The sequence below is a fragment of the Limanda limanda genome, chromosome 15 (genome assembly GCF_963576545.1).
Source record: "Limanda limanda chromosome 15, fLimLim1.1, whole genome shotgun sequence".
NCBI lineage: Eukaryota > Metazoa > Chordata > Actinopteri > Pleuronectiformes > Pleuronectidae > Limanda > Limanda limanda.
The window spans coordinates 2,111,135-2,137,500 of NC_083650.1; the positions used below are offsets into that span (position 1 = coordinate 2,111,135).

General features: G+C 44.5%; 1 protein-coding gene across 1 annotated transcript in view; it reads right to left on the reverse strand.

Moving 5' to 3' along the window:
- The window catches only part of cdh11 (cadherin 11, type 2, OB-cadherin (osteoblast)), a 78,124-nt gene that overhangs the window by 6,361 nt on the left and 45,397 nt on the right, over positions 1-26,366 (reverse strand). Inside the window, exons 3-11 of the mRNA XM_061087789.1 lie at positions 16,964-17,041; positions 16,645-16,878; positions 15,737-15,876; positions 14,841-15,135; positions 11,939-12,058; positions 10,033-10,200; positions 6,011-6,198; positions 477-590; positions 165-304 (exon numbers count right to left, since the gene is read on the reverse strand). Coding sequence (XP_060943772.1) covers positions 165-304; positions 477-590; positions 6,011-6,198; positions 10,033-10,200; positions 11,939-12,058; positions 14,841-15,135; positions 15,737-15,876; positions 16,645-16,780 — 1,301 coding nt within the window. The 5' untranslated portion in view covers positions 16,781-16,878; positions 16,964-17,041. The remainder of the gene's footprint in view (positions 1-164; positions 305-476; positions 591-6,010; positions 6,199-10,032; positions 10,201-11,938; positions 12,059-14,840; positions 15,136-15,736; positions 15,877-16,644; positions 16,879-16,963; positions 17,042-26,366) is intronic.

A 26,366-nucleotide genomic window follows, 5' to 3' on the forward strand; every position in this document is an offset into this window, starting at 1 on the left:
TGTTTGTTCAGTGTAGCTGAAGGAATACTATTTAGCAGTTATTGTTTTGGCAGGGTTCCATGAGACTGTGTGTGGAAATCCAAATTCTCTCACAGCTACTAGCCTGACTCAGTGAATGTGTGTGTGTGTGTGTGTGTGTGTGTGTCTTTGTCTTTGTGTGTTACCTGACAGGGTTGTTGGCAACGTCAGTGTCTTTGGCGTGGACTCGTCCCACCACGGTGCCTTCGGGCGCGTTCTCTTCCACCTCAAAGGTGTAACTGGGAGCTACAAACACAGGAGGCTCATCTGCATCCTCCACTGATATCTACACGCACACAAACACACACACAAACACACACACACAGAAGTGTTAAAACGCCTTGTGATGTTTGTGTAGTCGCACTCATAAACACATACAAGCTGTTTATTATGCCATCATAAACCCACATTTGCATATTCTTGCAAATGCACTTTTCTGTAATACTTCTAACACAAACCTTTATTGTTGCTTCGTCCTTATAAGGCCCCCAGGCCAGGTACTGAGGGTCGATGTAGGTGTTGGCTCCCTCCACTTTCAACGTGTACAACCTTTTAGTTTCATAGTCCACCATCTAAGAGAGAGAGGGGGGGGGGGGGGGGATACAAGTCAGTACAATCAACATCGTTCCCTGTGTGATCAAATATTAACTCTCCACACACACAGACGATGGGATATTGTCTGTTTGTTGCTGTGACTGTGAGGACTGAGGGAAATTGCCGTTTTTTCTATCCACTGCAGAGGCTGTGTGTGAGCGGTGCTGTACCCCCCTCTTCTGCTAGGGGGAGCTGTGGCTACATGAATGACTGCATGGGTTATAATCAGCTGTATTCAGCAGTCTGACTATCACTGCTGTGACCAACCAACACAACCTGGAGGAACCCAAACACTGACGGTGATACGATGCAGGATATCTGATGATTTGTTTCTTTGGGCCTTTTGGTGCCAAACAATCCTGAATGAGTCTGGAGCACGTTTGAGAGTTTGGGACAAGACGTGATGGAAGTAGCGGTGAGAGCTTAGGGTCACAAGGTCGTGTCATTTACATCCCGGAAGATAAGAACAACAGCCTGTCGCCAGTTTCATTGTTTATTTTTGTTTTGAATTCATTACAAATCCCTGTTATGGATTTTCAATGTGTAAAACCCCAGGATTCCTATAATGAGCCGAGCCTTTCAGTTTCTCTACAGTTTATTGGGATGAAAGCCGTTGACATCTTGATATTGAATTGACTCGCGTGTTTGCTGTGAAGATGCCAAAACCCCAAAATCCTCTATATCACATTTCCATTCCGTCCCCCTGTGATTCAAAAGCCATGACCCTCGGCCAAATCTTATGAATATTCCTCTTCCTCCTCATTTCTCCTCTCATGTACCGAGTGGGGGGGGGGGGGGACCTGAGAGTCAACAGAGGCCCTGGCAGTCGTTGCAGAACAGCTGTAACACCCAGGAGATGCTCTCCGCTGTGACTCGTGCATTTCCTGACAGCACCTGGCAGCGACTCATCGGCCACGCCGCCGAAGCCATAATCACTGTATATAACTCTCGTTTGGGTATAATTGCTGTATTATTAACCCAGATAATAACCACTTTCCCCCCCACCACTACTTTTCCAGCTGGTACAGGGGCGTTGAACTGGCATAATCCCAGGAGCAGGCTTAATCTTTTCATCTCCGGGCTACCATCACTTAATGAAATCCCAGTGGGAGGAGAGGCGGCTCATGTGTGAAGCATCATAAAAGCAGAGTGAAGCTACACCACAGATTTATGAGGTTGACACACAAGATTTACCAGGGATTCCCAGTGATTAAGATGGTCACAGACACTAACCGTTCCATGTATTAAGCACCTGGCGACGAAGTTTCACATCTTAAAATGTTGTCAGCTTAAATCTCAGGAGAGCAACCCTGTTGGTTATCTATAAAAGGATCTAATCCCAGGTGTTGGCCAGATTATCACGTCATGGTTTCCTTTCCCGGGATGCCAGTCTCCATCCTCTGACAGCAGCCCCCCCGTCGCTCTCTAATCTGATTCAGAGCTGTTTTCAGTCAAATGATTTAATACCAGAGCGGCGTTCCCTCTCTCATCGGGTTGTTGCTCTCTCGTTCAGTCACAGCCGACTCGCCGGCGTCGGAGCGTTTCTCGATGACAGGTACGATGCTAATAGAATAGATGTGACCCAGTTCTTTCATTTTCCTTTTTGCGTTACAATGCCTCTGTCTCCGGGTCTCTCTCTCTCCGTCTCCTTTGCCCTCTCTCTCTCTCTTCCCCTCCTTCCCTCTTGCTCTCTCTCTCTCTCTCTCTCTCTCTCTAGCGCTCTCTCTCTTCCCCTCCTTCCCTCTTGCTCTCTCTCTCTCTCTCTCTCTCTCTCTCTCTCTCTCTCTCTCTCTCTCTCTCTCTCTCTCTCTCTCTTCCTGACACGCACACACACACTCTCTCTCTCTCATACACACATTCTCACAGTGCTCCTTAATATTCTGTGGACTACTTTCGTTAGGACACAGTTGAAAGAGAATGGCTGATTAAAGCTCATCCCTTTATGTGTGTGTGTTTGTGTAGGTGTGTGTGTGTGTGTGTGTGTGTGAGAGAGAGAGAGAGAGGAAGATTGAGAGAATAGACATTAGCGAGGGCTACTCCCCATGCTAATTTTAAAGTGTGTTTAGGTGTGCGAGTGTGTGTGCGTCCCTGTGTATGTGTGTTGCATGTGTTTGGCTTTTGCGGGGCACTGCAGCCTTCAGGGTGCAAAAGGTGTTGATTTCCCCAGAGAATCATTAAGACACAATGATTACACACACACAAACACACACACACACACACACACACACACACACACACACACACACACACACACACACACACACACACACACACACAAATACATATTCATGCAAATATATAGACACACATCAGGATGCAACAATCTCATTGAGTGGAGCAAAAGTGGGGCGGCACTGTGTGTGTCTGTGTGTGTGTCTGTGTGTGTAGTGTTTAGAAATCAGCTTCTAATTAGACTACCTTCTAACTTCTCACTGCAATTTAAACACGTTTACTTCAATTATAGTTGTTTTAATTTGAAAACCTAAGTGGACCTCAAACTGCAAGTTAATGAAACTAGTCTTTAATTGTTGATTGAGTTTGTGGAGCTGAATTATTTGCAAATTACAAGACTTACACTCCTGAAAATATTCATTTGTATATGTTTATAATCACACCTAAACAATTCTACTGATGATCAAATAAAAACTAAGAGTTCAACTTTCCAGAGTTCCAGCTTCTATACTTGACTTCATTCTGATGTGGTTGCATGTGTGTGAGTGTGTGTCTGTGTCTGTTTTTACAGTGAGGTCACAGCCCTGTTTAGTTTTACCTCTATTGAGTTTAACACAAGGTTTTAACAGGCACAGTTTTCTGCCTTTGACTGGAGGAAAAACTCTCCCACACACAGACAGACACACAAACTGCCGCCTGTAATGAGTCCGTCTGATTGGCTCGTCTTGTCCTGCTCATCAGTTAATTTAATCAGACGACTTCTTTGTGGTTTCCTTCTTTTAAATCTCCACTTAACTGGTCTCATGTGGTTTTACACTGGACATGGAAGACAGAAGTAGCGGGGGGGTATAATTTGTGTTTCAGTTCTTCCTCAGACCTGATTAGATTTACTGATTCCCTCCTGTAAGCTCCCCTGGACACTCGTATACTTTACTAGTGCTGCTAAATCTCTCGATTAAGTGCCTTGCTCAAGGGTTCTCAAAGTTTGTAATACTTCCTCGCTCAGTCCCAGTGGCTCCAGTGAGGAATAGAGCTCCTAACCCTACCCAGTCTTAACACCATCTTCCAGCTCCAAAGTCAGATATTTTCCCACCACATCTTTATCTCCACGTTGAGGCCGACTGCTCCTCCCAGTGACGTCACTGCCTCTGGACAGGAAACGCAACTTACCACAAGTGCCATCGTATATACTTTTAAATTACACATTGGAACACCAAGTCTGAATTAAGGCGATGGTTTGTAAATCTGAGGGTAAAGAGTTATCACCTCTGTGCAATCTTAATCTCTGAGGAATGCAAAACTAAGAAGAAGAAGAAGAAGAAGAATTCAACTCTCTTTAAGATGTTTGTGTTTATTTCACTCTTGTTTTTGAATTCCCTTGATGGTTTTAAATGAAATAATTGGGGTGTAAAGCAGAAAACCACAGCTCACTGAAAGATTCACTGCATAATCCTGACCTGCAGCCACAAATACAACAATGTGTGTTTGTGCGTGTGTGTCTGTGTGTGTGTGTGTGTGTGTGTGTGTGTGTGTGTGTGTGTGTGTGTGTGTGTGTGTATTTGAGACTGAGGGACTGACTGTGTATTTGAGAGAATACGAGTGTGTGTGCAATAGAGAGACACGGAGGGTGAGAAAAAAGTAATTGTGTGTGCTGAGCTGGATCACTGAAAGCTGTGGTTATAGAGAGTGTGTGTGTGTGTGTCTGTGTGTGTGTCTCTGTGTGTGTGTGTGTGTGTGTGTGTGTGTGTGTGTGTGTGAGTTACAGTCACAGTGCAGATGATGAGCTCTCTGGCCTAGGGAAGCATGGAAGTTAATGCACTCTCACTGGCACATGAAAGTCGGTGTTCATATCCGACACACTGAGGAACCGTGAGGGCCCCCCCCCCCCCCGCTGCTCCCTCTCTCTCCCCTTACCGCTGCACGTCTTCCTTTCTGGACACAGACGTAAATCTTGGCTGGCAGAGAGACTCACACTTAACTGCTTTGTGCGTCGAAAAAAGTGCCGTCTCCTCTACTTTTGTGTGCTGGCGAGCTGAGGAGCGGGGAATGACGCACACATGGTTTCTGTTAGAGCTCGAAGAAACAGCCACTAACGGCGGAACACTTATTCTGACCAATGTTCTTCGCCCACAAACTGACTCAACTAATTCAATGTTCTCTGTCCTGGTTTCTCTAACGAGCAGAGGAACAACAACCACTGATCTCTCTCTTTCCATTGTGAACCTTGTTTTCGTCAGGTTTAAGTGAGACACAATATCTGTTGGTCAAGAGAGGTGCTATTATAAAACTATTTACAGAAAGAAAAGTATAGCTCATTAAATCAAACATTAGCAACACAATCGTAAAAATCATGAATCGGAACACAGGCATCTTTACTTTTTGAGATAATTCTTCTAACATAATATTAATGGTGTGAGGGAGCGTTCAAGAAACACAGTGTTTTTAATATCAGAAGCCAGTTGGACTTCATGGGGAGTTCGGAGTCAAACCAGTGCTTTGAACATCCTGCTGTTGATGAACAGGATCGTGTAAAAGACAATGTGACGATGTTAGTGGGTCCTTCTTCTCCAGAAAAAGGTCTGGACAGCTGGTGTGGATATTTTTCATCGTCTCTCACATATGACGAAGGCAGCAGGAGATTGTCCGGGTCAGACGTGTTCACGACAACAGGAAAACCTCGTACACGTTTTTAGTTTACAGCCCTTCGACACCAGCGTTGGTTCTTATCACCAAAATGCTCTCGGATCTCCTCATAGAATGACTTGGACGGTTGCATTCTCACATAAAGCCCCTCCAGATAATCTCAGGTATAATCATAGTATAATATAGTTCAGTGCCCGTCTGAAAACTGCTATAGTGATGATGAACCATCTGATTCTGCAGTGACTCTCGGACTAACAGAGCTTTTCAGTGAGTTACAGCTCATTGTTTAGCTACTGGTTCATTCACACCATCCTGAGAATAATGTTTTTTGGCTGCAGCAGGAATCTTTGACATAGTTTTCAATGAGCTGAACTTGGTGTTAATGTAGCGTCGCATTTAATTTACATGCTAAATAGTCTGATATTTCCTCAGGAGCTAAACGGAGAGTGAATAAAGGACTTAATATTCAGAAATCGTGAGTCCAAATGAATGCTAATGTGGCTATGTTGCTGCTGCATGTGTAAACAGGGAAGTGTGAACATGTTTGTCATGTTAACTTGTCGGGTGGGAACAGCTTTCTTACCTTCTTCAGTTTGACGACGGCCTCTCTGGTCTCGGAGTCAGTGGTCAGCTCGAACATGCTCATCCCGTCTCCGTCCACCAGGCGGTAGTTCACCAGCCCGTTGTCTCCGAGGTCGGGGTCGTTCGCCTTCAGCCGACCGACCTCCTCTCCGGGGACTTTGTCCTCCGACACGGACATGGCATACACGCCTGGGAAGAGGAAGAGGAAGAGGAAGAGGAAGAGGAAGAGGAAGAGGAAGAGGAAGAGGAAGAGGAAGAGGAAGAGGAAGAGGAAGAGGAAGAGGGAGAGGAAGAGGAAGAGGAAGAGGAAGAGGAAGAGGAAGGAAGGGAGAGAGTTTAGCCGGCTGTTGTTGCTCCGGTGTTCCAACGCTCCTCAGACGGTCTTTGGAGAATCGCTGGCTGGCTGCCACCGTGTTTACTGTCTGAGGCAGGGTCAGTTCTTTGGAGGGCAGAGCAGGATTAACATGAACTATACCATCTGTCTTATATGGCCCAGAGGATATTAATACCCCCTTTAGTGTCAGGTGTGTGTGCCTGAGGGGGGGGACACCTGGCTGGCAGAGTGAGAACGGTAAGACCATATGTCGACACTCTCTCTCTCCGCTTTAATATCCTCCTCTCTCCTCCTCTCTCACTCCTCATCCTCCACACGCACCTTCACTTCTCTTCTATCTCAGCTCTGTTTATCGTAAATCCTCCTCTTTCCCTCCGTCCATCATCCTATTTCTACTCCTTTCCTTGAATCTGTCACCTCACCCTTCCCTCCTCCCGCCTCATCATCCCTCCTTCCTCTGCCGTCGCCTCCAATCTACGATGATTCAGGCGTCGAGCACTAAAATCGCTCGTCATTCTATCTGGTTTTACGCCATTAGCATGTTGATCCTGCTTGTCCACGTGTGGCAATCCCGTGAATCATGAAATTGATTTGGTCACGTGTTTTTTTTCCCCTGGAGCGAGTGGAAGAGAAGAGAGATTCACGTGATCCATCCAGCCCCAAATCCTGCTGCCACCCTGCAGCCCTCCACCGGTTTCTCTCTCCATTGATCCTCATGAAATCCCTCCTCTCCATCTTCCCTCTTCATCTCTCTGCCTCGCATCCTTCCCATCTTCCTCCTCTGTGTCATTTGCTTCTCCCCTTTTCCACTCCATCCCTCCAAATCCCCCATTCATCCTCACCTCTCCTCCCCAGGTCCGCCCTCATTTCTTATTTCATCCTTGCCCTCGCTTTGCTCCCTTTTCCTCCCTCTCTTCTCCTGTCGTTCTATTCTGTCTTTTTGCTAAGAAGCTTAACTTAAATGGCTCCTGGCAGCTGAGTTAAACATCGTGTGACAGAACACACACCGACGGCCTGGGATACCTGGCTGAGAGCTGAAACCTGCGTTTGCATTGAAGGACCACAGGGGAGGCGAGTGTGAGCGTTTCCAGTTGTTTCTTCCGGTAAAAGGAAAATGTGTTAAATTTTTCAGTGATTAGGAAAAAGTTCACAAGTTCATGAATGGTCGGGCCGTTTGATGGGATGTCTGATCCTCGGAAGGAGACGCTCATAACGTGTTTCAGACAGAGGCTGAAAGGAGGAGCTGCAGCAATGAACTGTGTGATGATGTGTGTTCTGAACATTAGAGCTTTTCAAGTAATAACACAAATTAAAAACTATGAAGATGAGCAGAATATGTCTTGTTTAATATGTAAACTCATAAATTACCACAATCCCTCTTCACTAACTTCAGGGGATTACAGAAATTAAAACAATAATACTGCTTAATTAACCACCACTCATTTTTGTGTGACTTCATTGTTGTGCATATGGACAATTAGACGATAGTGAAGAAGCTTTTAATGTTGGATGTGACGATGATTTAAAGTTAACAGGGGAGTTGTTCATTCATGGAGCTCGTATAGTGTCTGTGATGTGTGTTGATTACACTGTGGTGGGTGTGGACTCTGTGGTTAACTGCACTAAACTCATTACTGAAATGAACCTCTGCCAATAATTTAATTCACACAAACGCACACACACATCCTGGTCTACGAGGATATTTGGGAGCAGTTAGTAGTTGTAGCTGTTGTGACATAAAGTATAATTTAATACTGAGCAGCCGCCTTTCAAGCCAGTATTGTTTAATTATATGAGTTTTCTCAAGTTTCACCAAATAAACCACAGCTTTTCTTTTGTATTTTTGCCTTAACTTCTAAAGTATTTTCAATCAAATGTCGGGAAACGGATCAATCATCCTTCCAGTGACACAGGGAGAAGTTACGCCGAGGATTTCCCTGTATTGACAGCTGCCGATTTGCGTCTTTTGGGGAATTCAAAGATCTTTTCCGTGTGCAAATGAAAAGAGAAAAGCACAAGGACAGAGAGTCTGTGTCAAACGGAGACGTAAAGATCGTAAAGATCAAGCCAAGGAGTGAAAGAATGAAATCCAGCAGCATGAATGGAAGCAGAGAAGCTGCAGGAACTCGGAGAGGAAGTCACGCTGTGCCGTGTTTCCCTTTCTGTCTGTTTTCATCTCTCGTTGTTTTTCTCTCCTTCCCTTTGAATCTGTTTCATTCCCATCGTTTCTCTGCCTCTTGCTCTGACTCTGTTTTTCTTACTCGACTTGCTTATCTCATATCCAATTTTCTCTCTCCCGGCTCTCACATACTCTGCCCAGCTACTAAATAAGTCATCACTGTCCTCATTCACACCATCTGGGAGACGTTCCTGCTTCTACTGCCGCTGCGTGTTTTTTTGTTTGGAACACGAGCGCTCACGACCACAACAGATTGATATTCGGTGAGTTGTCTTGTTTCGCAGATGGACGACATTTGGGAATAATGCACGGAGGAACTTTGTAAACATATGTTGTCTGATATACTCAGGTTGATAGTGATCTTATTTGAAAATGTTTTCTGTCCACTTTGGATATGAAAACAAGAATCTTCACAGACTCCTCAGAACAACCAAGGACCGTAGGTTGTGATTGGTCTTGAGGAGAGAATTGAATTAGAAAATGGAAATATTTGGTCTTTTAGAAATGTTGCCATTTTTAACTAACTCTGTACCTCCCACACCAGTAATAAAGTTTTTACCCAAGTGTAGGATTGTTTGTTTGTAAACACACTGATCAGAACTCCAGGGAACTTGGTGGATGGCTGGGACGTGGGCCAAGAAATAAATCCATCACATGTTGGTGTGGATCTGACTCATGATGTCTCCCTTGATTTCTCAGATTTGTAGATCAGACATTTTTCACGAGGGACAATTAAGTTCAGATCTGGTGAATTTAAATGTGGTTTTCTAGTTTGCAATGTGCAATTCCTCAGTGTTGAAAGTCCTGTTTCCGTCTGAGCCCTGTTGCCCGTTGTTCACGACACCCGTTCTAATTTCCCTCTGAACGCTGCCTGTCACCGGCGTCACCGGCAGTATGAGATTCCAGCTTCTCCGCCGCTAGACGTTGAAACACAGCCGGCTTGTTGGAGAACACGGGTAGGAGCAGAGATCCTTCTGACAGCCTCTTTCTCTCTCCCTGCGTCTCCTTGTCTTTTATATTCTCTCCCTCACTGCTGCTGCTCATGTCCCTCTCTTTTCTCGCCTGTTCAGCTTCTCCACAGGCTAAATCCTGAGCCCTCGTCTCTTCCTTTCTCCACACCCCCACCTCCTCCTCCTCCTCCCTGCTTCTTCTCTCCATCCATTCCTGCAGCTTCTCTGCTGAGTCTCTGCCAGGAGTTCCTCTGCTCAGAGCTGCACGAGGGGGAGGAGGAGGAAGAACGGGGGGGCCAGGAAGAATCTCAACTGAGGGAAGGCCGGGTGAATGGAAAGAGAGGCGGATTGAGAGAACACGGGTTGTTAGGCATCGAGGTGGACTGGAGAAAATATTGTGGTGCAACTATTCGCCTGCAGAGGGACTCTCCTGGTTTTCTTGTCCTCTGGGTCACATGCACAAACACAGAATCACACACACACGTATGTTTGTGTGTTGACAACAAAGTGAAGCACGTCAGCAGGTGATGCGCGGACATCAGGTGTGTGTGTGCACTCACTCTGTGGGAACTTGGGCGGGTTGTCGTTCACGTCCGTGAGGGTGATGGTGACCTCGGTGGTCCCAGACAGCCCCCCCATGTGACCGCCCATGTCTTTGGCCTGGATGACGACCTCGTACTCCTGCCGGGCCTCGCGGTCCATGTCCGGCAGGGCGGTGCGAATTATACCTGAAGTGACAGATTCAAAAACATGGAGTTAACTCTCACTTTACATCTGCAGCCTTTTGCATTTGTATGCACGCAGCGTGAGCGAGTCCACGCTCCAAGTGCCTCCATCAAAATGATTTCAAAATATTATCTCAAGAATTTGCGTTTAAATTAATAACTTCGAAAAAGTCTCGCTTGGCCAAACAGAACAAGTCGACGTGATTTACCTTCCTTAGAGAGAGGGTAGTTTTTTTAAAAAGATCTTTAAAAGATAACACATCATCGTTCATCGGAACTTTAGTTCAACATGTGCGAAGTCGTATTTTTCTACATTTCAAGCCCCGGTAATTTTGTCTTTCTGTTTAATTCATCAGCCGCAGCCACCGCTCTCTTTCCATCTCTCTTTTTCTCCAGATGTCGAGCTGCAGTGTTGTTGAGTCGAGGCTTTCTACTGTCATATTATACCCTGTGTGTGTGTGTGTGTGTGTTGTGTGTGTGTGTGTGTGTGTGTGTGTGTGTGTGTGTGTGTGTGTGTGTGTGTGTGTGTGTGTGTGTGTGACAGCAGGAAAAGCTGGTAATCTCCAAACCAATTAGAAATGTGAGCTATGGATTTGAGCCAGTCAAATACCCAACACTGGTTTGATTAGCCAGATTTACTCTGCACAAATCTCTCTCGCTCACTCATGCACTAACTCCTCTCTTTCCATGAACTTGCTCCGTCTAAACCGATCTCCCTCTCTCCTCCTCCTCCTCCTCCTCCTCCCTCTCTCTGTTCTTCTTCCCTCCATCTGACCCAGCGTAGCTCCGTGTCTGCCCTATCCTCCCTCCTGACATCCAATTTCTTCTTTTAATGCAAACCCAAATATTAGGCCTGGACTCCGGGGACCTCTTCTTTAGCAGCAGCGCCTTCTTTCCCCGGCCAATTTCAGAGAGGAGGACGTGCTGCTGCCTGATCCCTGCGGCAATAAATACTTATATGAAGAATATATTGTATATTGCAGAAACATTTTCACTCTGGTCTCAGTAACAAGCAGTTTCCACAGGTTGCCTTGTGGACATGGAAGTTAAAGCAACACTTGTTTACATGGAACAGAGTAAAGCCTGAATATTATTTACGCCAATATGTCTGACGTTATTCCTCTGAAACGCCACCGAAACGATGGATATTACCCATGATCCTCTGCCTCCTCAACCAGAAGAGCTGCGGCTGTAACAAATCCACCAAACTCTGTTTAGTATTCTTCATATTTTTTAAATTTTCCTGCTGAATATTGGAGATAAACTCTGGGTTTTTAATGATTTCTCCGTCTTTTTAACTCCTCTGCAGTTCAGCTTCACTCCTCAACTGGCTGGACGTGATTCTGCCTCCATCACTTTCTCACGTCTCACAGGAGATCGTACCACCAGGGCGAGGAGTCGGAATGAAGGAGGAAACATTCTCCATATTCACCAACGAGCTCATTTTAAAGCTGCTGTTTCAATCTTGCAAACAAAAAGTTGCATAGTGTGGCTTCAAGACGTGTGAATACACATTCATATCGATAACCTGACAGTATTCTGTGGTGATTAGTATTTAACCTGAAGTGGATGTTTACTGGAACTTGCTGCATGTGACTATATATTGGGTGTTTGCAGGATGTTGCTCAGCGAACGCGTGTCAGACTAATCCCATAAGCCCGTCTTTGTTTCTGTGTCTGTTTATGATACTACACCACGAACTGTAAGCCTGTAGATGGTTACAGACTATTTGCAGCCTCACCTGTCTGAGACTCCACAGAGAAATAGGGCTGTCCTTGCAGGATGCTGTACACCAGCCGGGCGCTGTTGCCGTAGGTGGGGTCATCGGCGTCTGTAGCTGTCACCTGCATCACCGAGGTTCCTGTGGGACAGACACGACACACCAGTCAGGAGACGACTCGACTCTCAGAGATTCGGTTCAAGAACAGTTTGACAAACAAGCCTGTCGCGGAGAGCGTGTTGATTCACCTGCCGAGGAGCGAAGGGAAATAAAAAACACTCTCCCCTTCTCCCTCTGCTCCCGAGAGGCCGGTCCACACACTATCATTTCTCCACGTTTCATCATTGTCGGGTTTGGAAACACTCGCTTGACAATATCATCCGTAGCGTTGTCGAGCGTTTTAAATACATTATATTCCCTCGATGCGTTGACAGTGCTACAGCCCCCGGATTCATGAAGCTCCATCAAAACCCTCTGGATAATCAGAACTGGTTGTCAAGCTCCAACACAAGGTAGTTCATCTTAGGATATTTGACAGTTTCAAGATGCGGTGCTTTCACACGACAACAGCAATTCACTTGCAGTGAGTCTCGCTTAACTGAGCTTGACACAGTGAAGCTGAGCAAATAGGCTCAATAAAATTAAAATTTGCAGGAGTGCATTTTCATTAACATTGCGTAATTGTTGAAATTTCCGTTTTTTCAGATGTGACACAACTAATAAAGGTCACACACAGAAACTCTCTATAAATGAAAGTTCTACGATTTGCATTAACCAGCGGACGGTGTCTCCTTCTCCTGAGAGCGTGTCCAGGTTCCCTTGAGCAAAACACTGAACCTCTAACTGCTCCTGATTCTGTGTGTAAATGTGTGTGTGTGAATATGTGTGTGTGTGTGTGTGTGTGTGAATGAGACATACGTGTTAAAGAGCAGTGAGAAACACACTAAATAAATGTGGTGCATCTTCTCTTCCTGTCTCCAGATGTCGAGCTGCAGTGTCGGGGAGTTGAGGCTTTCCACTGCCAAATTATGCTGTATGTGTGTTTGTGTGTCTGTGTGTGTGTGTGTGTGTGTGTGTGTGTGTGTGTGTGTGTGTGTGTGTGTGTGTGTGTGTGTGTGTGTGACAGCAGGAAAAGCTGGTAAGCTCCAAACCAATTAGAAATGTGAGCTATGGATTTGAGCCAGTCAAATACCCAACACTGGTTTGATTAGCCAGATTTACTCTGCCCAAATCTCTCTCCCTCTCTCCATGCACGAACTCCTCTCTCTCTACACCAACTAAAAATATCCTCCCTCTCTCCGTCTCTTCCCTAAATTATAGTTCAGCCTCTGTCGTATCATTATCACAGTTTGAAACTGCAGCTATAACATCCGTCGCCTGTAGGTGGTGCATTATATTTATATTCTTACGCACGAATATAGAAAAAAATCGTCCTTTGGTGTTTCTGGATGTAATTGCAATAAATGGCCACCATGTTAGCTTTTAATGATTTTATAAGTGTCTCCTTTGTTTTTGCATCTTACTCCAACTTTTTCTGCCTGTTATTTTTGTCAAACAGTCACTTTTTTAAAGGAACTCAGGAAGTAGAGAATCAAATATTATCTTTATACTCAACTGGTAAAGTTTAAGTCAAAAGATAACATATTGAGATTGAAGGAATATGCTCTTTGGTTTTCTGGTGCTCGACCGTCAATCAAATGTGGTTCTTTTTAATTTTCCCATCATTGATCTTTTGCATTTTACGCCTGATTTTTCTTAGAACAGATTAATACAGGTTAGCATCAGTATCAGTTTCTTTCTCAAATTATCAGTTTCACATGTGAGCACCACTAACTTTCTCCATATGAACTCCATTGTTTCTGCAACTGTAAGTTTCCCTGTTCTCGATGTGGCAGCTACCTTAAGTCTACTTGATAAATTACCAAGAATGTTAATTTGAGAAAGCCTTTTTTCTGCGTATGATCTAATTCTGACATCCTTGAGGGAACATGGAGCTAGTTAGTCCATTTCTCTCCCTTCGTCTCTCTTCTTCAGTCGCTGAGGCTGATAGCAACCGGCGGCTCCTCCCTGCCAGACTTCTGTATTCAGGTTTGAGCTTAAGAAGCGGATGTGCAGGGGAGAAAAAAAAGAGAGAGAAGCCCTGAACAGAACTCATTGAGACGTCCTTTCAGAAGTTCTTTCTTTGGAAGTCCTGTTCATTCAGAGGAGGGATTTCTCCGGCTTTCAGAGTCTCAGGCAGCTCCACTGCCAGTGGGGTTCGGCTCAGGTCAGCCTTCAGGGGTGGAAGACTCTCCAAGACCGCATAATATTCGGAAAGAAAATCTATCAGGATCACAGGCTGTGAGTAAGAAGACTCCGAGGAGATGGCTGGAGCTCCTACCCATGCCAACACACGGCTAAATATTTCCCAGTTCATTTTTTCCCCTTCATGTGCGCACGAGAAAAAGAGAGAAAAGTGATATATACGCAGGAGCTGCATGTGTCGGCTAATGGCTCCGTCTGATATCCACTTCTCTGCCACGCTTCCTGTGTTCAGATTACTGCCATAATTAATAATGTATGAAAAAGGCTGTTTAGCAGACAAACAACACCGAGTCCATCAGTGACTGTATTAACGAATGTCACTCAATAGACGGAGGAGATTTTTATTTTCCCTGGACGGAATAAGATGACATTTCATTATCTCGTCTGAATCATTGTTGTTATCAAATTATATGAGGACAGAAAATAAATCTGCTGGTCTCAGCTCGCATTAAGGACGGAGGAATTTTCCACAGAGCCAATTTAGAGCTTTTAAACACAACTTCTGACTCGTGCATGTTGGTCCTCTGTCCTTTACAAAACAAACTCTTTCCTTCTGCATGTTCATCCACGTGCAAGTCACTGAAGAAGAGCTTGTTTCACCCTCTGAAGGACAACTCACCAACGTTGGACATCTCAGGGACCCTGGCGTAGTACGGCCCGTGCAGGAACTCTGGAGGATTATCGTTGATGTCCTGAACTTTCACTATGAACTCTGACGGAGGCTCCAGAGGCTTGTTAGTGTCTCTGTTCACCGCCTGGGCCGTCAGCGTGTACTGCGCCTGCTCCTCGCGGTCCAGCGTCTTCGTGGCGTGGATGTTTCCCGTCTTGTCATCGATGACGAAGATCGTCCCAGCGCCTTCGCCGGAGAGGATGTACTTGATGCTGCCTTTGCCCGAGTCTACGTCTGAGTGGAGCTGCAGAGACGAGGGAATAATGCAAGCGTGAGACGTGTGCTGTGCTGCCGACATCTGGATTCCGAGTGAAAGAGTCGGAGTGACAGATGAGACATTTAGCCTCGCTGGCAAAAGTACCGAGATGCTTGTGTTTCTCAATTCTGTGAATGAACGAGGCTGAAATGCTCCGATAGACAGACGAGTGGATGTGCGGGGGCGGAGACGGCCAAACACTAATAAGTAAGAGATTTAAAACGTTGTCATAAAAATGGAAAAGATGTTCAAACTTCAATTAAACACGAGGTTTTCCTTTACAACCTGGCGCACAAAGCAATTTGATGTATTTGTTGTTTATGTAAGCCGCTGCAGCATTTGAGCGATGTTGCGGTGGAGGAGTGCCACAAATCATCCCCACCCCCCCCCCCCCCCGCCTGAATGTGAGCATGACCTCTCTCCCTTTCTCTCTCCGTGATAAACGACAAACGCACATTTCAATCCTGTTTGGAGTTTGCTGTCGGCGTCCGTGCCCCGGGCAACTATTAATTAAACGTCCGTTATTCAGGTGTTAATTTTGTTTCTGCTCCGGTGAAAGAGTTGAGGCTCTTCATGGTGTAGTACTCACCCTGCCCACCAGGACGGGGTCAGGCCCGGTGTACTCCTCAATAACGAAGAACTGGTTCCAGACCCATCCTCGTTTGGACCGATGCAGCACCTGTCCTTCCTTCCCCGTCCGCTGCCTGTGTCTGTGCAACGACAAGTGACCTGCAAGTACACAAGCCAACATTAGAACACAACACAACACATTCACAGTGGGATTAAAGTCTAGGTTTTAAAATCTTAGAGACAACTATAAAAGACTTGAATGAAATGCATTTCTTTCTTTCTCTCCAGTTTCCTTCTGTGAGAATATTTTCAAAAAAAAACTCAGCTCAAAGTGGGCGGGAGGCAGGAACCTCCTGAGCAGAGAGGCCCACTTTTGAATTATGGATCACTGGTTCAAATCCCAGCTGAGAAACTGTGGGTGGCTGCTGGGGAACGTCACACACTTCCAACAAGCAGTTCCTTTAGGTGGGGGGGGGGGCACTTGACCTGATTCGGTGCAGCTGCTGGGCGGCTAAAGGCTGAGGAGCGGCACCGATTAAACCTCGGGTAAAACTCAAGGGAGCTCTGATCGAAGCGGAATTACTTACTAAGTTAAAAAAATATATAAACGACAATTGTAATATTGTAGAAAACTGATGCATAAAGTAAAATAATAGGATTATCCAACCCCAGAAAGTCCAGATCAAGTTTAGAACTTTTCCCCTTTGCAAATGACATGAGAGTAAACAATTTTTCTCAGTTTTTCTCAAGTTCACATTTTGTTCACAAATGGAGTGAACAATCATCCAGAACCAAGTGATGAAAGCATCATTGTCAGTTTGAACAACAGATGCCAGGAACAAGAACTTGTTTTTTTCAGATGCAGGTAAACACACATTACGTTATTAAATCCATATGATGAGGAAACTTTGTTCCTTCTGTCCAAACCTGAATTTCTGTGTCTGTGGCTCCTCTGATCCAAGGCAGCGTGTCCTCTCCGGGTTCCTGACGCCACGCTGCAGAGCGCAGACACTCCCAGCAGCACCAGCAGGGCCCTCAGGAGCCCGAGGCCCTGGCGCTTCATCTTCAGCGTTGGCTTCTGATCCGACCTGAGCCACCGAGCGCTTCACTCCGGCTCTCTGCTGCCTCTCAGTGGAGCTCCGCCCCCACCGAGGTGATTTCCTGTGTTGGCAAACCAAATGTTGTTGATGAATTTCTAGTTCGTTAGCTGAGCCGCGGCCTGTTGCTGTCAAGTCTCATCACAAACCTTCACGCTTCTGCCTTTCGTCTCCTGGTTCTTCGCTCTCACAGTTTGTTCATTCCCTCTCTCCTCCAATCACAGAGCCTGAAAGACAACAGAGCAGAAGGTAGCTTGGTTAATAATCAGTAAAACAATCAAACTAAAGCTTTAAAAAAATACGACTTAATCAAAACTTTTGCTCGCAATCAAATTGAATTAACGCTGCGAACTAAGAACACAAACAGTTCAGTGATGGATCATTCCTGCCTGTGCAGACAAGGTAATGTTAATCGATTGCAGTCGGAGATCTGGCTTCTTAAATGCTTGTTGTCTTGAGTAGGACATTGTACTAATTACTCAGACAATGTCTGCAACCTCATTAGCTTAAATTCAATTAGACACAGACTGATTTAGTGTAGGAGCTGCAGCTCACAGGGTCATTCTCCTGCTCCAGTTCCAGCCTTTTCAAATGTAATCAAAACAAGTGTGAGAATGTGTTGAAGTGGACGAGGGCGTCGGACCCTCTTCACGTGGGATCTGTTCAGAAGGAGACAGATGAGTGTGGATGTCTCAGGCGTCTCCGTCTCTGCAGTGAATGAATCAGCAGGAAAAGAGACCAAATCTGATCCGTGCAAAAAAACAAAAACCTCAACTTGTCCATCATCAGTCCTGAACTGTGAAGCAAGAAACTGCTTTGTCACTGCTCGCGTCCCGAGATGAATGTCAATGAACTTCCCTCAGAGCGAGTTTAATGAAACGACCTGGCGTACGAGCACGGAGAGAAATGAATGTGATGAGAGCAACGGAGGAATGAATCGGACGATGCCAAGATCCGGTGAATAGCCTCCAGAGGCCAGAGGGGGGGGTCAGGTCAGACCCTGGGACCAGTACACCCCCGGTCCTTTGCTTTTCTGTGATCTGGTCCAGTCATGACTTTGGAATGATGAAGTTTAAATGTGTTGCTGAAGAAGGGGAGGGGCTAGACCCTGAAGTCTCTATATTAAACCTCAGCCATTCTCATAAAATGTGATGCAACGATATAACAAAACCATAATTCCTCCAGCTTCATTCCAACTAAGGCTTCATTGTTCTGCTCAGACTCAATGGATTTTTCTCAGGAAAATGTTGCAATGCGCAGTTATTACAAATAAGAGAAGAGGAAACACGCAGAATATAATAATTATATGGTTTAATGTCATGTCCATTAGGATGACGTGCATCAGCGTCCATCAGGTAGAAGACAAGGAATTTAAATGTGTTCCACTCGTGCAAATTGGGAAACACATAATTACTCCTAATGTGAGACGATGAAGTCAATTAATGGAGCCACACTAACAGCACGTCCACAGTCGGATCTATCATCGTGTCGTCCATTAGTTAGATACTGACGCGTCATTTGCTCACAGCTGGAGGTGCTGGGAATCTCCATCATGGCCCCGGACATGGTTGACGGGGGAGTTAGGACACGGCTGCAAATCCTCCAGGTTGTTGACTACGTAAACATATAGTGTTGGATATTATGGAAACATTGAGAGGGAGGGATTGTGCTCGAGTCTCTTTACCACAACAACAAATTCATTTTTTGGAGCTGGGTTTCTTTTAGCATGGACCATACAGATGTTGTGTCTGTGTGATTAATATTCAATAGCTCAGTAGATGAGATAATTCCCTCGGGGCTCATTGGCTCCCGTTGACCACATGACTAGCCAACCAGGAAGTCTTGACAGTTAATCCCATACCGGCTCATCATCTGACTAATTATCCTTGAGTCCTCAGATAGATGTGTGTGCGTGTGTGTGTGTGTGTGTGTGTGTGTGTGTGTGTGTGTGTGTGTGTGTGTGTGTATGTGTGTACGCTGTCCATCATTTACTCGAGCCTTAAAGCTTTCCTCTCAGTTGATGAACTGAGACTAAAATGAAATAACCATGAGGTCAATACAACAACCATCAAGAGACAAAATGAATAAAGTTTGAAGAGCGAAGTTAGAAACAGATGAGATAGAAAAGTAGAGAAAGAGAAAGACGAAGCTGTGTGAGGAGAACCATGATTTATTTATCTATTTTACTCAAAGCTGTAAAGGCCCAAAAGTTACTATCAAATAATAAGACGAGTCAACACTATAAATATATCAGTAAAACGCTGTTAGTTGGTTTATCTCCCCAATTTTTTTTTTACAAAGCCATGAAAACAGAACTCAAGCAGAGAACTCGTATCTATTCTTGGACGTTGTCACTCGCAGGTGGGAGACTGTGGACGTGTACAGAGAACGTCAAAGAATTTCTTAAGAACAACAACACCACAAACAATTATGAACCCCGGTGTGCACTTGTTGTGTGGCGCAGCTGACACACACGCGAAGCAGAACCTATTAACAGGCTCTGAAACTGTCACTGATTCGTCAAATTAGGTGTCAGCTGTGTTTAACAAGTAAGAATAAAACACGTCCAAAAAAAAATAGCTTCCACCGACGTCCTGTTAGCCTGATATTGGTCATGTGGTTTTTATCTGAGAACCTGTCAGATGTGTTGAGTCCAACAAAAAATAAAAAAAAAAGGAATAAAGAACTTGATTGACAGCTGCAGAGTGACCGCTCTGAAAACCTCCGCCTGATGACGTGCGAGTCGCTTGATGACAATGAAATGACCCTGAATTCAAACACACACACACACACACACACACACACACACACACACACACACACACACACACACACACACACACACACACACACACACACACACACACACACACACGCCTCCTGTCCATTATAAACTCAGAGGAGTGTTTGGATTGTGAACGCATCGTAATCACAGTATTCTTTTGTCTGAGAGAGAGAGAGGGAGAGAGAGAGAGAGAGAGAGAGAGAGAGAGAGAGAGACGGAACACATGCGAGACAGAAGCAGAGTGATAATGACTCCCTGGGGTCCGCGTGCCTTTTGGCCAGAGCACTTCCTCTCTCTGGAGACGTGACTCAAGAGCCACATTAGACCAATGAACAGCACAGTGTGTGTGTGTGTGTGTGTGTCTTTGTGTGTGTCTGTGTGCGTGTGCAGTTCCCCCGGGCTCGGAGCGTTGCTGTGAATCCATGACTCAAGTGTTTGACTAGACTCCTGTGATTCATTGGCTAACATTAGTACGCAGCTACACAAACAGTGTGTGTGTGTTGAGTGTGTGTGTGTGTCATGCAGAGGTCAGGGCGGGGGGGTTAAAAACAGAGCCGCTGGCTGACATATCCTCAACAACTGACCAATCACCCCCCTGTGCGTTTGAATATTAATAACCAGGTCTGTCTGATGCTAAAAGACGGGAGAGCAAAGTCAAAGTTATGGTAATAATTACATTCATATTTGTATTTACTACTACTACCACCAATAATAGTAATAATATCAAAGTGCTTGATAGTAAAAAAAAGATTCAAATAAATATGCACCTATGTCTTAAGTTTGTATTTAAACCTAAGATAATTCTCCGAAGTCATTAGTTCAGCTATTCCAGTCACTCTTTGGTATTATTAAGTATTAAAATCCAGATATCATGTATTACTTCTAATATGAATCACAACTTAATCGCCTTCATCTCTAAATTCCTTTACTTTGCTTCAAAAATCTATAACAATATGAAACACAGTGATTAACAAAGCTTCTGGGTCGGCAGAGAAAATACTCTGAGCAGGTAAATCGATTCTGGATAGATAATGCATTTCTCTCTTCTGTTGTTCTCTCTCTCTCTCTCTCTCTCTCTCTCTCTCTCTCTCTCTCTCTCTCTCTCTCTCTCTCTCTCTCTCTCTCTCTCTCTCTCTGTGTCTCATGCTGTGTGTTTAGTCAGAGAAGCTGAGGCTGCTCGGCTGGAATCACAGTAATTATCTCTGGAACCGAAAACAAAGCGTAAAGGAGCGTTCACTCATCCGTTAAGTAGTGGTTGTTTTAATTTCTTTAGTTAAAAACAGAAACTTGTCGAAGTGAAGGAACCTCTTTCCAAAATGAACATGCTTCCACTTGCAAAGTTCGATTCAACAAGACCACAAGAAGAATTTATTAAAAATGTAATAATAAAAACTGCTGGTTAGTTCTCATGTCTCAGATATTGTGGAGCTGCAGCATTGATTCGCTCCTCTTTAACCTTCTGTTGTTCGGCCCTGTGATCGTTGCTCTCTCCCTCCTCCACTGTTCAAACTGACTTTCTGTTTTGACAAATACACTTTTCCAAAAATCATTTCCTGTACCTGAACCCTAAAGTTCAACAAACAAGATTAAGACACTGTTTCTCAGAAAGGGCTGAAATGATCATTTTGATTCATTTGACTTTGTCTCCATCTCAGACGAGTGGGAGGCTGTTTAGCTGTTTTCTCTCCCTCCCTCCCTCCCTCCCTCCCTCCCTCCCTCCCTCCCTCCCTCCCTCCCTCTTCTTCCTCTCTCTTCCTCTCTCTTCCTTTATTTCGCTCCCTCGCTCCTTATTGAGCCAAACCTCCAACACCAGCCATTAAAATAACTTTGGAAAATGCCTGGACACTTTAAAGAAGATGGAAAAAACACGGACTTAACCCCAGTTTGTCTTTGTGTTTCTCTCTCTGGATTTCAGAAGTCATAAAGGTGATTGATTCATTACGTATTTAAACCTCAGCACTTTGTGGGACTTGTCTCTGAGTCTTTCCAGCTTTGTGAGGAATGTGTCGTTCTCGTGTACAAATCCATACATAGAGTTCTAACGAGCAAAACGAGAGAGATGTGGATAAATGTGTGTCTCTGCTCTTCTCCCTTTGGATTAACAACTTTCAAACATTGGTCTGATCTTGAAAAACCAGACGTGGTGTTTATGAAATCATCATTTTGGTATTCGGGGACATTTCTTTATCCCTAAAGCTGATTTGGCTCAACGGCAGATTTTTCCATGTGGATGAATGTTGACTGTTACACTGGGAAAGTGGCTTTTTGGTGTATTTATGATAATGATAATTAACAATCAGTGTTTTAACACATCATGGCTGCTGTGACTTGTTTGAATGCTGACACACAACTGGCAGAGTTGAGTCCCCGGAGCCACGGGACTAAAGGATTAGGTCTGAATTAGCTAACACTTGTCCAGACTGTTTTCTCACAGTCACGGTTTCATCGTGTTCCTGCCACATCGGTTTCATTCGGCGCCGTGGCGAGCCCGTTCCGACGTGAACCAAGATGGCGGCGTGGGAGAGAGCCGTGGGTCGTCGCCTCATTTCGAACAGGGAACAAAATAACAAGACTGGGGAATCTAATGTGAAAGAACCAGGATTTATGTAACGTGAACCTTAAACTGGTTTTGTCTACTTCACTACCGCTGGTTACGCTAAACAGAGGAATGTGTGTTGGTGACCTTGCCGGAGAACTCAAGGTCAAACCCCGAAGCAGAGAGATTGACGACAGCCCAGCGGACCCGTCCATAACCTCAAACGACTATCTGAACCAGATGTGATATTATTTTTCTTCCTCTGTTTATGCTGCTGTGAGGACGGGGGGGGGGGGGGGGGGGGGTCATGTGAGGTTTAAAATGAGATTTTCTCTTACTGTATAAATCCAACCTCCTACTCTCCAAAACAAATCCCCGGGCCATTCTGCTGTAAATGCAAAGCTGTGTAACCCCCCCCCTGACTGGCTCTATTATCTTTTTTTTATGTACATGCATGTTTTTCTCAAAGTGACATGTTCTGTGAGGAGAGATGAGATAAGATGAGGATGGAATGAACCCGTATGAAGGATGAAGGAGGGAGGAGGGCGAGCGGAGGAGAGAAATAAAGACAAACGTCAAGTCAATTTCAAACGTGCTCATGATGTTGCAAATATTAAAAACCATAAATTGTTTCCGTGTGCTGGTTTTAAAGCACATGCATCGGAATCCTTATGATTAAGGATCCAAACAAGATTTCCACCGAAAGAAAAAAGCAGATTTAGCTACAGAAAGATGGTTACGTGACCACCAGAGAGAGAGAGAGAGAGAGAGAGGAGGGCGACAGAGCGATCAGTCGGGGGGGGGGGGGGGGGTCACAGGACGCTGAGGGACACGAGGACGTGCAGACAGACGGAGACTCAGTGTATTAAAGTTCTCTCCCAGTGTCTGGTTTCGGTGGAGCCGGCTCTTTGTGGTCTGTTAAAAGCTTAAAGACAGAACGCTGCTGAAAACAGACACCGGGTGTTTAGCTCACACCACCAAACTCCAGGCTTAATCGCCTTTCAATTAGTGTGTCGGTGTGTGTATCTGTGTGTGTGTGTGTGTATCTGTGTGTGTGTGGGGGGGGGGGGGGTGTTACAAAAATCCGCAGCGCTTTCTCAGCAGTCAAGAAAATACATATTAATGGCAACAGACTTGCACAGTTACTGCAAAGTTCGTCTTCGCGAGTGTGTGTGTGTGTGTGTGTGTGTGTGTGTGTGTGTTAGTCATGGGTGAGTTTGCTAGCGTGTGTGTGCATGTATGTGTGTGTATCATGTGTGAGTTTGCTAGCGTATGTGTGTGTTAGTCATGTGTGAGTTTGCTAGCGTGTGTGTGTGTGTGTGTGTGTGTGTGTTGGTTTGTGTGAGTGTGTTAGTCATGTGTGAGTTTGCTACTGGTGTGTGTGTGTGTGTGTGTGTAGCAGTTGCTGATTCCTGTTAAGCCATTAGTGAAATAAAAGTGCTAATTACCATCCACAAGACCCCACGTCTCCAGTACACACACACACACACACACACACACACACACACACACACACACACACACACACACACACACACACACACACACACTTTTTCCTGAACTATTATCTCCAATCAGCTTCACTTTAACATCGTTAGTACCGTTTTTTACATGAAAGGGAATTTAATTCTGAATGTTCTGCTCCCATTTAATATCCCGAACGTTGAAATCTAAGTAACTTCTTCTAAGAAATATAATTGTCATGTAATCTAACAAGAGTATGATTATAATGACGGTGTAGTAAATGCTCTCTCCTCTCTTCCTCTGTGATATCAGACAGTTGAACGGGAGAATTGATGGAAAAAAGCATAAATCAAGGTGCAGCCATTTAGATGTGATCCTTTGTATTTTCCTCCTGTGGCTGCATGGCGCCGGGGGGGAAGAAGGTGTCGGCATACATCACCGGTAGATCTGATCGGCGTGAGCATTAGTCAGCGGTTCTCCATCCCTCTAAAGGTGATGCACTCTGTGTCTCAGGGCTTTGATGGATTTCTGATGGAGAGAACTGAGTGAGGAGGATCCGATTCCTCTGTGAGGCAGAGACGATTCCTCCGGGGAGACGCAGACGCTTCTCCCACGAGGACACGGACGCCCTCGCGTGAACAGAGGGGACAGACGGACCACTGGGGGCGGGGGGGTATGGATGCGCTGAGCTCGGAGGGAGGGAGCACAGCTGGTAAATCACATGTTTCTTTCTGGGCCTCGGAAAGAACGACTCATACGCAGGTTGTTGATTCTCTGGAAATCGTCTGAATAGATGTTGCATGCTACAGGGAGAGATTCTCCTTCTGTCAGTCTGTGTCATGGAGAAGACGTGTCTCTGAAATCGCAATAAAACAAAAATCTAATAAATACTTGGATATAACGTGTGTGTATTAGACACACAGTGAGGAGGTATAACAGAAATCATGGTTTGTCATTCTCTGGTCTTAAAGAGATATGATGCACTAATGCAACCATCAAAGATTAATAAAGAACTTCACTTAACTTTGTTTGAGCAAAATAATTGTTTGTCTCCTTTTCCAGTGACGTGAAATTATAAATACAGTTAGAAATGATGAATATATTCTATTCTGTGATGTTCTGAAAGTTTCACATCACAGCCACACGTGTGAAGGTGCAGCTGAGTCTGATCGTTTGAATCTGTTTCTGAGGGGAGAATCTAATTTTCATCAATAGCAACATAACAAAAGTTTAATAAATACGTGGATATAACGTGTGTTTTATACAAACACACTGAGGAGGTATAACAAAAATCATGGTTTGTTATTCTCTGCTCTTAAAGAGATATGATGCACTAATGCAACCATCAAAGATTAATATAGAACTTAACTTAACTTTGTTTGAGCAAAATAATTGTTTGTCTCCTTTCCCATGGACGTGGAACACAGCCATTAATTCTCAATACATTTAGAAATAATAAATAACTGGTGCTACAAGAGAAAATGTGTTGTTGTCCTATGACAGCAAATTACCAACTACCATCAACTTGATATTTTACTTCCAATATTTTCAATTAAATGTAAGAATAACTAATTTTTAGAATATTTAAGTATTAATTCATTCAATAGAGGATTAACAACACAAACTTGTGGTGACATTGTGCGACATTTATCATTATAATTAGAGATATCGACTGTTATAATATTTCTGTATATGTGTGTGTAGTACCACCTCCTGTACAAATCACAAGGTTTCTCCCTGTTTTGGTTACATTTTTACATTGTTACAGATCAATAAGGGAAATGAAAAAGTAAACCAAACATTTAATTCTCCAACCAAGAAGTTATGTGTCTCTGAAAAAAAAGCTGTTATGCGTTCTGTTAATTTGAAGGATGCTAAATAAACAAAGCCTTTCCTAGAGGAAACACATTCCGTTAACTAGCAGCCAATTATTTCTGCCATTGTTCACACGAGGAGCTGAATTATTATGTTTACGTGCAGTAAAGTTCCCTAAACTGCATGAGGATGAGTATTTTGAGAACACTTTTTGATTTGCTCATGTTCATTAGCATTCTTAATTATAGAGAATTGCACCAATTTATATGGAAATAATATGCAGTAAATTGTCTGCAATCAGGAAACTTTCTTCTGTTCTGCTAATGAGGCGGCGATGGCTTCCTGAAGTCATTCGGCGAAACATGAGTTGTGACTTTTAATAGATTGTGAGACCGGTTATCTTTATTTCATTTCATTCTATTTCTGTGGACTGTTTACGTTCCATCACTTTTACTGTCTCTGCGTCGTTGCTTTGTTTTTCATCATTTATCCAGAACTTAAATAGGGAAATTAAAGTTTTTTGGGAAACTTCATGAATCCAAAATACCATAAATTTAACGTCTCCTCTATTAAAGTATTTGCTGAAATGTAAACAACTGTGTAAAAAGCCCAAAAAATAGGTTGTCAGTGAAAAGAATGAAACATAATGAAAACATAAACAATGGCAGTACTGGGGGGGGGGGGGGGGCTTTTGAATTCAAATGGAAATCCTCTCGGCTGAACACAACTGCCCACTGAACCAATCCCCTCGGCTGTCTTCTCCCAAATGAGCCGCGGAGAAAGACGGTAAAACAACGGGGGGGCGATGCCATTAAGCCGGAGGCCAAAACAATGCAGCTCCAATTATCCTGATTACTGCTGTTTATTGGCGATTGGTTTGCACCAGAATGTCCTTTTCACCGGGTTTAACTTTGAAACCATTGGGCCTTTCGCTGGGAAAAGAGCAACTCAC